General features: G+C 37.9%; 1 protein-coding gene across 1 annotated transcript; it reads right to left on the reverse strand.

The window, feature by feature from the left end:
- Positions 1 to 640: 640 nt before the first annotated feature.
- LOC129262759 (uncharacterized) lies at positions 641 to 15,238 on the reverse strand. Its single transcript, XM_054900779.2, has 2 exons — positions 14,998 to 15,238; positions 641 to 5,671 (listed from the first exon to the last, which is right to left on the reverse strand). Exon 2 carries the CDS (start codon positions 5,626 to 5,628, stop codon positions 4,951 to 4,953), a length of 678 nt encoding a protein of 225 aa, XP_054756754.2. The 5' UTR covers positions 5,629 to 5,671; positions 14,998 to 15,238; the 3' UTR covers positions 641 to 4,950.
- Positions 15,239 to 15,332: the final 94 nt, after the last annotated feature.

Genomic DNA, 15,332 nt, shown 5'->3' on the forward strand with positions numbered 1-15,332 from the left:
TCTCTTGAAAATTCAGTGTGCTTCTCTTTATTTACAAAGGAGATTGTGCAAATTTCCTGTAGTAGTAATTATGACATTGATGCAGGGTGCTACATAAGCACTTGCCCGATTGCCCGGGGCAAGTAAAAGTTAGAGTTGGGCAAGTGTTTTGAAGTAAAGACCAAAACTACTTGCCCAAATTGGGAAAGCAAAATTCTCACAGTAGATTGACCAAAATTAGGGTCTATATGATATATTGACCCCAGTTTTGGTCATGGCAGGCAAGATAAATACACTCAATCAAAAGAAATGCAATAACAAAGTAGATCTGTCAAAAGAGAGAAAAAGGTGAATGGTTTATAAAACCACAAAACTTTCTTTTGAAGAGGTAACACTTTTTTTTTCAATGATTTTTTTCAGGCAAGTGAAAGAGAATTTTGGGCAAGTATATTCCAACTATTTAAAAATTTACTTAAGTACTTCTAAAAAGTTATGTAGCACCCTGCATTGATGGATTTCCATATAGCTGAGGTTGATCGGATCAATCGTAACTCTTTATAAGAAGGGGACCCTGGAGTATCTCTCATTATCTCTTCATTCTAATCCAAAGTGTTTTCTTAAAAAAAAACACCATACACCAAACTCAGTTACGATTTCAATCTTGAGTGTTTTGAATTTCACATTTCCTAATTTATTACAAAAATTATAAGAATACAACATCTGTGTCATAATAGAGAGACAGTAGATAAAGAGGCGATGCAATATTGATCTGAAAAAAAAGAGTGGAAGTCACATAACATTCTCATCAAAGAAACACACACAATACATTTCCAAACAAAAATAACATTGCCTCTGTATTTTCTCAATATAAATATTATTGTAAGGTCTTTATTCCTGTCATACAAATACAATCTTTGAATTTCATTAAGTAGTAATTTCCAATAAAAATAACCAACTGCTTGGTAGATAGTTTATCCAATATTTTTGCTTTGTATAAAATAAAAAAGAAGTTAATCTGCCAACAATGAGGACAACACAATGAAAAAAAATATTGCACATGCCCTAAAATAATGGGAAGACAGGCATCCAAGTCTCCTAAAAAATGTATTAATTTTCTTGGTTTTGAATTATCAGTTGATTTTATTTTCAGATCATTTAACTCCACTTCCACAAGAACCCACCTTGTGATCTTTTTTTTTAAATGTGCTTGTGGCGAGCATCTGCATTCACAGAGCAGAGGTGGAGTTGGGGTGGCCACACCCTTCAAGACAACCGGGGGGGGCTTTCTTCGAAAGGGGGGGTTGAGGGCCAGGAGTAATAAACACACCCTTTTGAGACAGCAGGGGAGGGGGATGCTCTTCTGGCTATATTGAGTATTTTCTGAACCAGCTGTGTTTTAATGAAAATTATGTATCCATTAATGATAAAGCAATAGAGGAAAGCTTGCATTTTTGTTGATTTGTAGTAAATTGCATCATTAACACTTTACAATTCTAGAACCCCCCCCCCACACAAAATTTCTCAGGTTTTAGTCTTGGAGCCTGTTTCACAAAAGACCTCTAATTACAGAAACTACCAAAGGGCTCAGCAGCCAATCACAATCAAGGTTTCCATAGTAGTTACCATCATTGTAAAGTTTCTATGATTGCAAGTCTTTGTGAAAAGGGACTCCCAGATTTCATCATCTCACAAGGTTTGGTTATACTTAGCCAATGTAAAAATTATAATGGTATGATAACTGTTTTGAACTTGACTTTCTCTTGAACTTTTGGCTCACTGCACCTGCTCGATGTTGGCTTCAACTTGCCCTCCTTTCTTATTTCTTCGACCACCAATCACCACCTACAGCCCCTTTAAGGACAATTGCTTAACAACTGTGTGGGCTGACTGTACCAGCAATCATTGACAAGCATACAAGACGGAACACAGGAAGCGCTAATTACCACCACTCGGTGAGGCATGTTCTTACTGGCCTGGCCGTAACCCAATTTAACGTTTTCCAACAAACCCACCCATCCCCCCTCCTAAAATGAACCCACCTCCAATATTCTATGAAATACATGTACGTTCAATATTGTTTGGGTTTGACGCTTTTACATGTGCCATTGCTGGCCTGGTCATACATGTAACCCCCCAAATTCACCTCAATCAACTTTTCTCAAACCTCCAGGCTCCAATAAAATACTTTGAATCATGTGGATTACATGTACCACATGTACTACATGAATCCAAAACAAACCCACCCAAAAAAAATAAAAATAAAATAAAAAATAAATAAATAAAACTTGAGATTCTACAGTTGGAATAGTTAAAGCATATCACTTAGTATTAAAGATAAGATGCTTTGTACTTTTATGCTGCTTGAGCCTAATAACCAGACATTTGTATACAACTAGTGAAACCTTCCCAGTACTAAGCATATCTATATCAATAGGAAGGGACACGGTGCCAGGAGCTCGTTCAGATTCAAAGAAAACAACAAAAGTTTGCTTTTATGGGATATAAGGTGAAACATGATGCAGAGGTGCATGACATTCTGATTGTAGCCCTGACTGGACAAAATAAAAAAGCAGTGGAATGATATAAAGTAATAGCCAAAAAGAAATGAAAAAAAAAGCTGCAACTGTGGACAAATATCCTACATTCAGTAGTGTATGAAATACTTGTGAACTTTAGACAGACATGATAGAGACTGCATAAAAAAAAGTCCCCCTCCCACCCGGAACTATAATTAGTGATCACTTGTTGACCAAAGATATATAAGATGCATACTTTAGAGTGAGAAATACATGTAAATTCTTGTGTTTTGATTCATCAATATATCTGACAAGTGTTGGAAACCATATTAGAGTGCCAAGTTAAAAAAAAATCTATCTAGAAATTCAATTGAAAATAAGGCACAAAAATGTTTACAAACTTTTGACGGACATTCTTTTTTGTCACACATTATCATAGTACTCACTTGAATTTATAAATCTAAATCACCATTTTACTACAAATATAAAAGCTCATTAACCATCCAAAACAGTTTGGGGACATCAGTGATATGGGAGGGGGAAAAAACAATGAAATTCCCGCCAAAACCCCCCAATAAACTAAAGAGTAAGCCAAAACTTCTGAGGATTAGCGATCCCTGGAGTGCCATTAATATTTCACACCTTTTATCTGATGTTATGAAACTTAAGGGCGGTGTAGATATTGTTTGTATTCTCTTTCCAAGCATGATTCCATGTGTCACATCAAGAACTGAATAAACAAATTAACGGTATTCAACTACAAAAATACAGTTTCATGTACATGTAGGTGGCCTGTAAAATATGACTTTATATCATCATGAAGGGCTTGACATTAGCAGTGGCCCGGGGCAACATAAATTGAGAGTTGGGCCACCAAAATTCTGTAAAAGTCCAGACTTGGTGTCCCAGTCGGGCTACAAAGTTTTGATAAATTGTAATGTTTTCTTTAATTTTAGGGCCACCAAATTTGCTTTGCAGGCCATCAAAAATATGAAATTGATGATTTGTGACCAAGAAAAAAAGTTAGTGTTGAGCCTTGCATTATAAATTCCCTATTCCACTCAAATTACTTAAAACCATATAATCAAATCAATTTGTTAATGCTCATCAAATTGGCAACAATCAAACAAAATTGTGACAAATAATTGCCAATTGGCATTCTAAATAGGCCTAATCACGCGAATGACTTTGTTGTTGTCATTGCATTGCAAATTTAGAGTGTCTAATGTGTCCTTTGCATTTCATCAGGATTCTTGTCCAAATTATTCTTGCAAGTTGTAAAATTACATAAAACCCAATATTTTATTTCACAATTGATACACATTATTGTCAAAAACATAATAATTTTTGGACATACTGGTACACATTCATATATAAAGAAAATGCAGAAATAGGAGTAGCGAGTCTAGCAACCAAGATATTTGGGGTGAATTAACCACATAATTAAAAGAGCTTACCTGTAATAAATGTCACTGTGTACTTGAAACAAGTGAAGGTCTTTCTCTTTGTCCTTATTCAATTTTGAAAATCTAAATTAAAATGTATTCTGAAAATTAAATGCTTATCTATTAGAAAGCAGCATTCAAGGTACATACATGTATAATATAATTCTCAAACTACACTTTGAAGCATTAAAGGCTGCTACATGTATTACTTTTCAATCGCACCCAAACTTGTAAGTTCTAACAAAGTACAAAGATAGTGTAGTAGGTTTCACAGTACACCATGTACCTTTCTTGGGCAAGTGTAGGTCCTGAAAGGACCACCCAATCTCGACGTTTCGAAAGAAATCTAATTATACACTTTTGCAGCAATTTTCTTTAAAAAACAAAAACTAAAAAGTAAACCATTGCACTGCAAAAACCCCGGTGTTGATTTGACACCAGTCCAGAATCTATATAATTGAAATATATAGTTGAAACAACACCAGTTTGGAATCAAACCGATGCTGTTTTAATACTAATTGGTGTTGTATAAACACCTTTCTGGTGTTACACCAAAACGGAACTGGTGTTGTTGAACACTTCTCTGGTGTGGACATATATAGATTCCGGGCTGGTGTCAAATCAACACCGGAGTTATTGCAGTGTGAGTGTCAAGGTATATCTGCACAGCTTTCGGTACAAAGGTTGTAAAAAAATATTTCAGCAAATCATCTTTCTTTCTAATAAAGTTTGTTTAAAAAAAACATCACAAGAGCCATTGCACAACTATTTAGCCCCCCCCCCAAAAAAAAAATAATAATAATAACACTTATGAAATTAAGACACATTAAAAATTTTTGGTTTGGTTTTGACTCAAACAATGGAATGCAAAATAACCTGGGGTTCAAACTTCAAAACAAAAATTCATTGAAATTGAAGACTGGACATGTTGCTAAGCAAAGCCAGCCTGCATGGCTGTGTTACATGAAATATCATTTAAGAAACTAAAATCTCAACTTGTGAAACTAGACTCAAGAAACTTTGAGGTTGCTAATGAGCTTTGAGGCTAGCTCAACATCGCTTCGATGTCGACTGAGTCCATCATCGATACGAAGACGTTCTAAGTGAATATCGTCCAGAGACTTTGACCGGTGAAGGTGGATCTCTGGAACGGTCAGTGATCCTTTACTCGCCACCTCACTACTGGGACGCCGATGTTTCTGACCATTCCCATTGCAATCTACCTGTGGGTCTTCTAAAAACACATCGTCCTCGAAACCAGTTGACAGGTATGGTCTACCCTTCCGTGAACTCGACGCCTTTGATCTGTGCGAGCGAGGAAGAGCATACGGCTTCTTCTGACACCGCCTCGGGGGTCTGTGAGTCCTTACGACACGATGTTCGTTGACAAGGAAAGAAGAGTACGGTCTGGATGCACTGGTGCTCTTTTCTGCTTCGACTACACCGTTCTCTGCACTGCTGCTACTAGGTGTCACCACTGGACGCCCGTGTTTGGCCAAGACGGAACCAACACACGTGACAAACTGGGTGTTCATTTTGACGATGTGGAAGCTTGGGGCCTGTGACGACGATGCAGCATTGTTCATATTGTTTTCGTTTTGCGACACCCGCTCTTTCAAATACTCTTTCCTGCTCTCTGTTACTATACTGAGCATGCCCAGTTCATTGAGTGCAGCATCTAAATCCATATTCCTCAAACTCGACTCCAGAGCTCAGCAGTTTTCTGATCGCCTGTAAAAAGGAAGCATAGAGAGAGGGAGATTCTGAAATATTTGAAAAATTCTTTTTCATACGAACAGTTTGGAACGGACTCATTACATCCTGAAAACGACAAAACAAATCATATTTTCATTCAAAGGGAAAATCGTGCTTTGAAAAATGTGAAAATAATATCAATTGTGAGTTTCAAGTTTTATGTTAAGCAAGAAGATCACTTACATATTTGCAAAGGATGTTCTAGATCTAAAAGCATGACTTATATTTAGGCTTGGGACAAATACTCCTTTTGCCATCCAATTGTTCGCCAGGGTAAAAACAATCAAATACTTTGAACAGTTGAGACTCCCGGATCATCAGAAAATTTAAAAAATACTTCAACCCATTCACCCGGGGGGGGGGGGGGGGGGGAGGGGCACTCACATATATTGGTGGTACGGGGATGTGCCGCTTTGAAAGCCCCCTTTACCAGACCTAATTTTCAGTTCTCTAGATACTCTGAATGACAAGTTCCGTTCAGAAGCCGCCCCACCCCACTCGCAAGACCCCCGTTACGAAACATCTCGGTTCCCTTGCCCTGCCAAAATTGTCCAGCGTGAGCTTCACATGCGAGAGCTGCCCGCATGGCTTCACAAGTCCCTCTTCTAGCAGCTCTATGCACCGCTAGCGCCCATATATACATGCACAGCACTAGCGTGCACCGTACCTACTGTACCGCGATCCCGTTCCGTAGACCGTTTTTCACACCGCCCAGTATATATTCAGTTCCCAAGACCCTGTATTTTACCCTTGCGGTCAGTTCCTCAGACCCCCATTTCAGAAAAAAATTCAAAAAATAATTTGAGTGCCCCCCCCCCCCCGGCCTATTCACAGGACCATTGTCTGCTGCACTGCATAGTTGGAAAATAAAAATGCTTGTTTTCCGACGATCCATGGAAAAGGTAGAAATCGAAGCATGTTTTCATGCCACTTTTCTCGCCCATGCATCAAATCCTATTTTACACATGATGTCTCATATGAAAGAAGAAAAGATGGATATTTAAATTGAAGGTTAAGTCCACCTCATAAAAGTGTTGATTTGAATCAATAGAGAAAAAATCAGACAAGCATAATGCTGAAAATTTCATCAAATCGGATGTAAAATAAGAAAGTTATGACACTTTAAAGTTTTGCTTACTTTTCACAAAATAGTTATACAGTATGCACAATTTAGTCACATGCGAATGAGAGAATCAATGATGTCCCTCACTCACTATTTCCTTTGTTTTTTATTGTTCGAATTAAACATTATTTCACTTTTTGCAGATTTGACAAAAAGGACCAACTTGACTGAACCATAAAATGTTAAGCAATGGTAATTCAACACGTTCAGGGAGAAATAAAACTTTGTTTCACAGGACAATGAGGAGAAAATTAGAATATTTCATATAATAAAATACAAAAGAAATAGTGAGTGAATGATGTCATCAGTTCCCTCATTTGCATACCGACCGGGATGTGCATATAACTGTTTTGTGAAATTAAGCTTTAAAGTGTCATAACTTTCTTATTTTACATCCGATTTTGATGAAATTTTCAGTGTTATGCTTGTTGGATTTTCTCTTTTTATTCATATCAAATTTTTGTTGGGGTGGACTTGTCCTTTAAGAACTTTGTTTTCTGAATAGATACATGTAGCAGTTATGGCCCGAAAAACAATCTGTCAAATACCAATCTCGCAAAAGTTCCATTTCAGTTTATTATAAAAGACAATGAACAGAATTTAATTTCTAATAAAGTAATTTATCTAAATATGACCTTCGACCTTGACCCAGTGACAATAATTATAATTTTAGCAGATAAACGTCATATTTCGCTCACTACTTTCGATCCGAGACCAACATGGTAAACATTTGCCATGTTGCCCCCCCCCCCCCCCTCCTGGGTTTTGCCCATCCTGTACAACACAGAGGGCAATATTGGCCATATTTCTGCTATCTGGCTGGAACCAGTTTATGAACCAACGCATTGTAGATAATGCACGGCACGACTAGTGCGTACACAAACCCAAGCGCAAGATTTTTACGTGTTAAGTGTATGCGTGCGATTGCAGGTAACATTTTACGTCACAATTGCTTAAATTATTAAGGGTTCCTTCGATAAGTTTGTGAATAACCTGAAATCAGAAGACTGTAATAGTGATAAGCAAACAGGCATATAAATTGTTCCAAACAATAGCTTGAATTACACATTGTACAGCCTTAGGTAATGATAATAATATTGACTGGCTGCTCTTTCGGGAAACATCAAATATGTTGCCCTTAAAAGAACCATATTATATTGCCCTTATCTAAAGATTTGGGCCAATAAGATTCTGTTGCGGGTGACATATTTGATGTTCCCTCAAGGCCAGTCAATATTATGTATCAAATGATGGACAGTGAAAACAATTACATTTATATCAAAATTTAACCGAGTTTATCAATTTCAAATTCATCCTGAATAATCTTGAATTTTTGGTTCAGTATTTTATACGTTGACACCAGTTCATTGAGTGACCCCAAATGACCTTTGACCTTGTCCTAGTGACCTGAAATTACAGTCATCTTTTTGCCCATACTTGATAGCCATTATTGTAGGTTTTATGGACATGTAAGGACTTATACTTTCAAAGTCATTTAAAAAATTCAAAATCTTAACCTTGGTTAAGTATTTGTTATTGATACTGTAGGGATTGATTTATTATTTATTTATTTATCTATTCATGTTTAGGAATCATCCCTTTTTCCAATAGAACACCCCTCATTAATATTCACACTTTTCATACTTAACTTCCCAATCCTTCATGTACAGGGGTGGTATTCTGAGATCCATTTTATCTCAGATAAAATAAAATATTTTATCTCCGTTAAAATCAGTAAGATAAAATACCCTTAAAATCTCTCCGAATTGGTATTCTGAGAACAATTTTATCTTCATTTTATCTCTGTAAGACACACCTATTTTGTAATCAATATCCAATAAGAAACACGCTTTTATAGCTCTCTCATATCACTCAACCAATGGAAATCCATTCCGCTAAGAGGTGTGGCGAAGAGGTGAGATTGCGTCAATTTATTGACTTCAATACGCTTGCACTATACGCTTGCACGTCTTTACAGAGATTTCTTTTTAACAAAAATGGCAATACTCTCATCTTTTTTTCGAAGTCTATATCGCATCTTTTCAAGCATCATTTCAAAGACAATATTAGTGAAGAAAAGTCTTATGAAATGCTTCCTGATTGTACAGGAATAACTTTAAGGTGTTGTTCTCAATGAATATATCATTTTTCTTAATTTTCATGCCAACATTTGGAGTTAATTCACTTAAAAATATTGACGAAATCAATGTCGCGGAGATAAAATAGCCCCTACCCTCTTTTAAGTTTATTTTATTTTTTCTTCAAAGTAACTTGGGCGCAAGCACATCACCCGCGTTGCATGGTATGTCTACGCAGCCACTGCTCTGTTGCGTATCATCATAGATACGCAAGATAAAATTTATACGCAAGATAAAATTGTAGATTTAATCTGAGAGATAAAATGTCATCTCAGAATACCAATTTCATTTTAAGAGATAAAATAAAATATTTTAAAGATAAAATGACCTCAGAATACCGCCCCAGCTCTCTAGCACATCAGTACACTCCTCACACAAGGTTCTTTTGTATCAAAACTACACCATCCATCATACAGCTATCTTCACTCCTCTCTCTCTCTTTCTCTCCTTTCACCTCTCCCTTTCTGATTGGTTCCAATGTTTAGTAGATGCAGTGAAGCTTAGATGATCATTTGCATATAGATTGAATATCTTTTGCTTGTATATTTGAATATTCAGTTATACTTTGTAATATAAATTTGCATTTCTATGAATATTGATGTGCCTTTAACTATTAATTTGCATGGAATGTTGCCTAGAATGCAAAAGGCTTGGAGTGATGAAAAACTGGGTGTTGGCCAGTAAGTTCTCAACATGATAACATGTCTGCTGGGCTGCCTCAGTGTTTAGAGTACTAGAATCGGGTTAATTGTCAGAACCGCGATACTCCCGGGGGGGCCACTTCCATTGATGAGTGGATACCATGCGCGACCATGGGGTCTCGGAAAGCACCCTAAACACGTATTTTCCATATTCTGAAATTTATGCACTCCTTAACAAGTATTGGAAACAAAACGATACGCTTGGCAAGTATTCCCTGAATTGAACCCCTAAACAAGTATAGCGATATTTTAATTTGTTATGTCACAGACGTCGGCCGTCGGTTTTCCTACATCATATGGCCCCACCTCCCACACCTCGCGCAAATCGTACTCTAAACACGTAGTGTTGGGGCAAAAGGGACATCCTTTATAAGAAACATTATAGTCTTTTTTTACCCTCGCAAATTTGACCCTAAACACGTAGCTTCCATAGCAAAATAGATACCCTTTTTTCATTATTTTAGTGTTTTTGACACCCTTAATACGTTAGGTATGTAACGTGCCCTATCTCGAAAAAGACATCCTTTTTACGTGTTTTTTGGGTCGCGCATGGTATCCACTCGTCAATGTAAATGGCCCCCCCTGGCCGATACTACAATACCATAACATGACCAAAGCTTATTGACCCAAAATCCCGGGGGGGGGGGGGGGCACTCAGTATATAATGCATAGTGGGAATGTGCCGCGGAGGGGACCCCCATTTTTACACTCAAATTTCTGTTCCAGGGCATAGCATTTTCATCTTATTGAGAAAAAGAACTAAGAAAGCCGCTCCGAAGCATAGCATTTTCTTCTTATCGAGAGAAAAGAAGAAAAAATCTGCTCCAAGCTTCGCATATTTTTCGTTACGCCGTTCCGGTCGCATTGATCCGCCACGATGAGCTGCAATTTTGGTGAAAAGCGGCCGCAGAGCGCTGTCCAACCATCGCCTCTGCGCGAGCGCACCCGGGCCACTGGGCTAGCTGCATACACGTATGCCCGTTCCATCGGGATGCACACGCAGGCGACCCGTTCCAAGGACCCCCGTTTTCACAAACATTTGTAATTCTGAAGCCCATTCCGAGGACCCTCCTTTTTACAATAAGTCCGCTCCAAGGCCCCCGGTTTTATAATCTTGATTATCCTGTATTTTAAGTGATAGGAACCTTTGCTGATGATGCCAACATCACTGCTGCCCTAAAAATGTCTCTCTCCTGCTATACAGTCTAGTAAAAAAGTCATGGATTAATCAAAACGCTGATTTTCACTATTAAGGTGACTTTAAATAGGAATGATGAGTGACCGCTTCAAAAACAAGAGTGTCGCTAAGGCAAGCACATAATACGCCCGTCACGGAAAACACGGAAAATGGAGTTATTGGTCAAGCAAGAAAAGTGGAAGGTGGCGACTTCACCTTTGACCTTCTGACCTCAAAATTAATGGAATTGCTAGGATCTATGCTAGTATCATACACACCAAATTATCTGAGCCTAGGTTAAGTTCAACTAAAATTATTGCGTTAACAATGACTTCAGAAGGGTAAGATGAAAACATGTCACTGTGATCTTGACCTTTGACCGCCCTGGGACCTATGCTTGTATCATACATACCAAATTATATGAGCCTAGGTTAAGCTAAACTGAAGTTATCACATTTACAGGGACTGCATAAGGGTAAGATGAAAATATGTCACTGTGACCTTGACTTTTGACCTAAAAATCAATAGGCTTCCTGGGATCCATGCTAGTATCATACATACCAAATTATGAGCCTACGTTAAGTCAAACTGAAGTTATCGCGTTTACAAGGACTGCAGAAGGGGTAAAGATGAAAATAAACCCCTCAAAAAAAGTTTGGAAATCTGAGTTTGGCCATTAATATCTCCCAACTCCCAATTTTACACAATGCATATTTGACATCATTCAAAAGATCATTTATTTTCCTTTAAAATGATACCATGCTTGTTATGATCATGCCATCACGAAACGAGCAGGATTGAAAAGTGTTGGATGAGGTCCGTATGAAAAAGCTGCAAAACGAGCAAAAAAATTTGGAAATCTGAGTTTGGCCATTAATATCTCCCAACTCCCAATTTTACACAATGCATATTTGACATCATTCAAAAGATCATTTAATTCTCTTTAAAATGATATCATGCTTGTTATGATTATACCATCACGAAAAGCAGGATCCAAAAGTGTTGGATGAGGTCTGAATTGAAAAGCTGCAAAGCGAGCAGAAATAGTCATGAAGGGTCGATACAGAACATGATTCTTTTGTCTGTGTCAATCATGTCAATAGAGATGAAATCCATTCAAAACAAGCCCCTGCTTCTTCAATTTTATGTCTTGTGTGTTTGATTCCATGTTAATGTTGATGTTAAGGTGCATGAAAACAATTAAAAGAAACCGCTGAGAAACTCACTCATCACCACGGAAAAAGAACATTTTGCAACTTTAAAAAATTGACGTTGCCCCACATTTCAAGGCACTGCACCTCCATGTGAACGATAATCATATCATGTAGGGTATCATTTTAAAGAGAATTAAATAATCTATTCATTGTTATCAATAACACATTGATATTACTACAACCGAGGAGGGATTATTGCTCAAAGTCAAAGGAAACCGCTGAGAAACTCACTCATCACCACAGAAAAAAGAACAGTGACCTTCAATATTGTGTCATTTCGCAACTTTTGAATTTTGACCTTGCCCCACATTTCAAGGCACTGCACCTTCATGTTAACCATAATCATATCATGTAGGGTATCATTTTAAAGAAAATTATATGATCTATTCATTGATATTAATTACATATTGATATTTATTAAAACCGAGGAGGGATTATCCATCAAATTCAGATTTCCAAACTTTTTTTGAGGATTTTATGTCACTGTGACTTTGACGTTTGGACCTTAAAATCTATAGGCTTCCTGGGATCCATGCTAGTATCATACATACCAAATTATATGAGCCTAGGTTAAGTTAAACTGAAGTTATCGGGTTTACAAGGACTGCAGAAGGGTAAGATGAAAATATGTCATGTGACCTTGACCTTTTGACCACAAAATCAAAAGGCTTCCTGGGATCCATGCTAGTATCATACACACCAAATTATATGAGCCTAGGTCAAGTCAAACTGAAGTTATCGCGTTTACAAGGAAAAGTTAACGGACAGACGGATGAACACTGAGCGTGATACCATAATACGTCCCGTCTATGACCCTCGCGCATGCGATGTTTTTAAATCGGCAGCGAATTATTTATACGTGTGAAGAACTCCATGTTGGCTCTAAACACCAATCTTTAGGCTAACCGGTAGATGGATATGTAGTGAAATTAGGGTGTTCAAAGAAATTAAGCTTTCATTCTTTTTTTATGCCGTTTCGACATATAATTTTTACAATAAATAGGACCTATGCATTTTTTCCAACTTGGAGCAGAGCGAGTTTTGGACCTTGAGGTTCAGGTAGGTGGAGCGTAGTGTAGCGGTAGTGAAGTGGAGCCTGAACGAACATCACTTGAGCCCGAGGTACTATTAACATTAACCGTACAATGAGCATGGTAACATTTTAGACCAAAAGCTTCGGTCTCTGTAATATGTTGGTTGTTCAGCTGAACTCCGTTGGCTTCACTCACCAAATACAGAGACCGAAGTTCTAGCGCGATCTGTACAGGGGACTCAATGGCCCCCGGGGGGGCCACTTACATTGACGAGTGGATACCATGCGCGACCAAAAAACACGTAAAAAGGATGTCCTTTTCAAGATAGGGCACGTTACGTACGTAACGTGATAAGGGTGTCAAAAACACAAAAATAATGAAAAAAGGGTATCTATTTCGCTAGGAAAGCTACGTGTTTAGGGTCAAATTTGCGGGGATGATAAAACAAAATTAAAATGTTTTATAAAGGATGTCCTTTTTGCCCCAACACTACGCGTTTAGAGTCCGATTTGCGCGAGATGTGGAAGGTGGGGCCGTACTTAACCAAATGATGTGTAAAGGTAAAACCGACGACCGACGGACCCGTGACATAACAATAAAAAATTGCTGTACTTGTTTAGGGGTTCATTTCAGGGAATACTTCCCAAGAGTATCGTTTTGTTCCTATACTTGTTAAGGGTAGGGTTTCACACGCCAATACTTGTTAAGGGGTGCATTTTCAGAATATGGAAAATACGTGTTTGGGGTGCTTTTCGAGACCCCATGGTCGCGCATGGTATCCACTCATCAATGGAAGTGGCCCCCCCGGGCAATGGCCATATGTTTATGTGTATTAAGTTCGGATAAAACAGGGCAGTGAAGTTGCGCGACAGCCGAGGTAAGTCACTGTTTTTGCTCCTTTTAACTTGATTTTCCCCGTTTTTTGGCAATTAATGCCAAGAGGGAATATTAATTTGCATTTCGGTCGCGTTAATTTTCAAAAGTTTGATTCATTAAAGACAAAAAATGAAGAGCCCCGACGGGGGGATTTTGCATTGTAAGTCCCCTAACACTGAGGCGCACGGCCAATATTGGAGACTGTCTCCAATGTGGGAGATTATCTCCAATATCAGAGACTTTTGTAAAGAATTTGGGTATCCAATTTCAGAGACAGTCTCCAGTTTTGGAGTCCAATTTCCTTTGTTTACATTTGCTGCAAAAGGATTAACTTGGCGGCAAATAAAAATGTGATAAGCAGATTCCTCATGAAAAATTACAAAAATTCACCGTCTACTTTTGTTTTGATAAGGATTTTTGTTGTCAATCACACACAAAACAAATGGGCTTCTGACCTCAGTGAGACAAAATTTTGGGTGGAAAAAATCATGCTTTTGTTGGTGTTGTTTCTTTTGTCCTTTTGCAAAGCAAGTCTCCCATGTGGGAGATTGTCTCCCCTATTGGACTCTTTTGGAGAGAGTCTCCCATTATTGGCCGTGCGCCTCTACTGCCTAATGGTGGCTGCACGATAGCGAGCTGTCTGTGTACGAGGAGAAATTAAAAAAATAAAAAATGTTAAAAAACTCCTCGAAGCAGACGGCTGCCAGCTGTCTACAGTCTAGGTAACATTTCTTCTTTTTGTCTTATTCATTGACATCAATCTTCATTAAGTTAAGGGGGTAATATCAAAACATTATCATTGTATCTTTATTATTCATAACAAAATCTAAATGTTAAAACTTGATATGATAACCACTAACATTTAACAAGTAAATACTTCATCACCAAATCAAATTTCAAAAGAAAAATAACATTAACAAACCCAAAAACCAGTTTATTTGACGTCGTTAGACTAGTCTTACCTGTTTCTTTAACTTTTTCAGTGTTTGTTACTAGTTACTCTGACTCAGTCTAGACTTGAGCTTACTGCTTAGCTTACCTTTTTTATAAGTTATAGCAGATCCAGACTTTCGTTTCTCTGTTGAATTTTTGAAAGGATGAGTTTTTCTTTTTGAGAGTGGCTCTGCATTCCCACCACTCATCACCAGTGCAGTACGTGACCAAGGCAAAGAAAAGCCCTCTACAAAGTACAGGTACAGGTATGCTGCTATATTAGCTGCGTCCTATGTATAATGTAGTTCCATATGCATTATATTATGAAGCAGCCTGATGAAAACATAAACAGAGCTAGAGCTTATACACAGTGCACCCGTCGCTTTGGCGCGCTATTGACAATCTTATTATTTCAAAGGGGTGTGTACAATTTCAAAGAGT

The sequence above is a fragment of the Lytechinus pictus genome, chromosome 1 (assembly GCF_037042905.1).
Source record: "Lytechinus pictus isolate F3 Inbred chromosome 1, Lp3.0, whole genome shotgun sequence".
Taxonomy (NCBI): domain Eukaryota; kingdom Metazoa; phylum Echinodermata; class Echinoidea; order Temnopleuroida; family Toxopneustidae; genus Lytechinus; species Lytechinus pictus.

Bases quoted from the DNA above. Each gene is read 5' to 3' on its own strand.
- LOC129262759 (XM_054900779.2), bottom strand. From the start codon at position 5,628: ATGGATTTAGATGCTGCACTCAATGAACTGGGCATGCTCAGTATAGTA.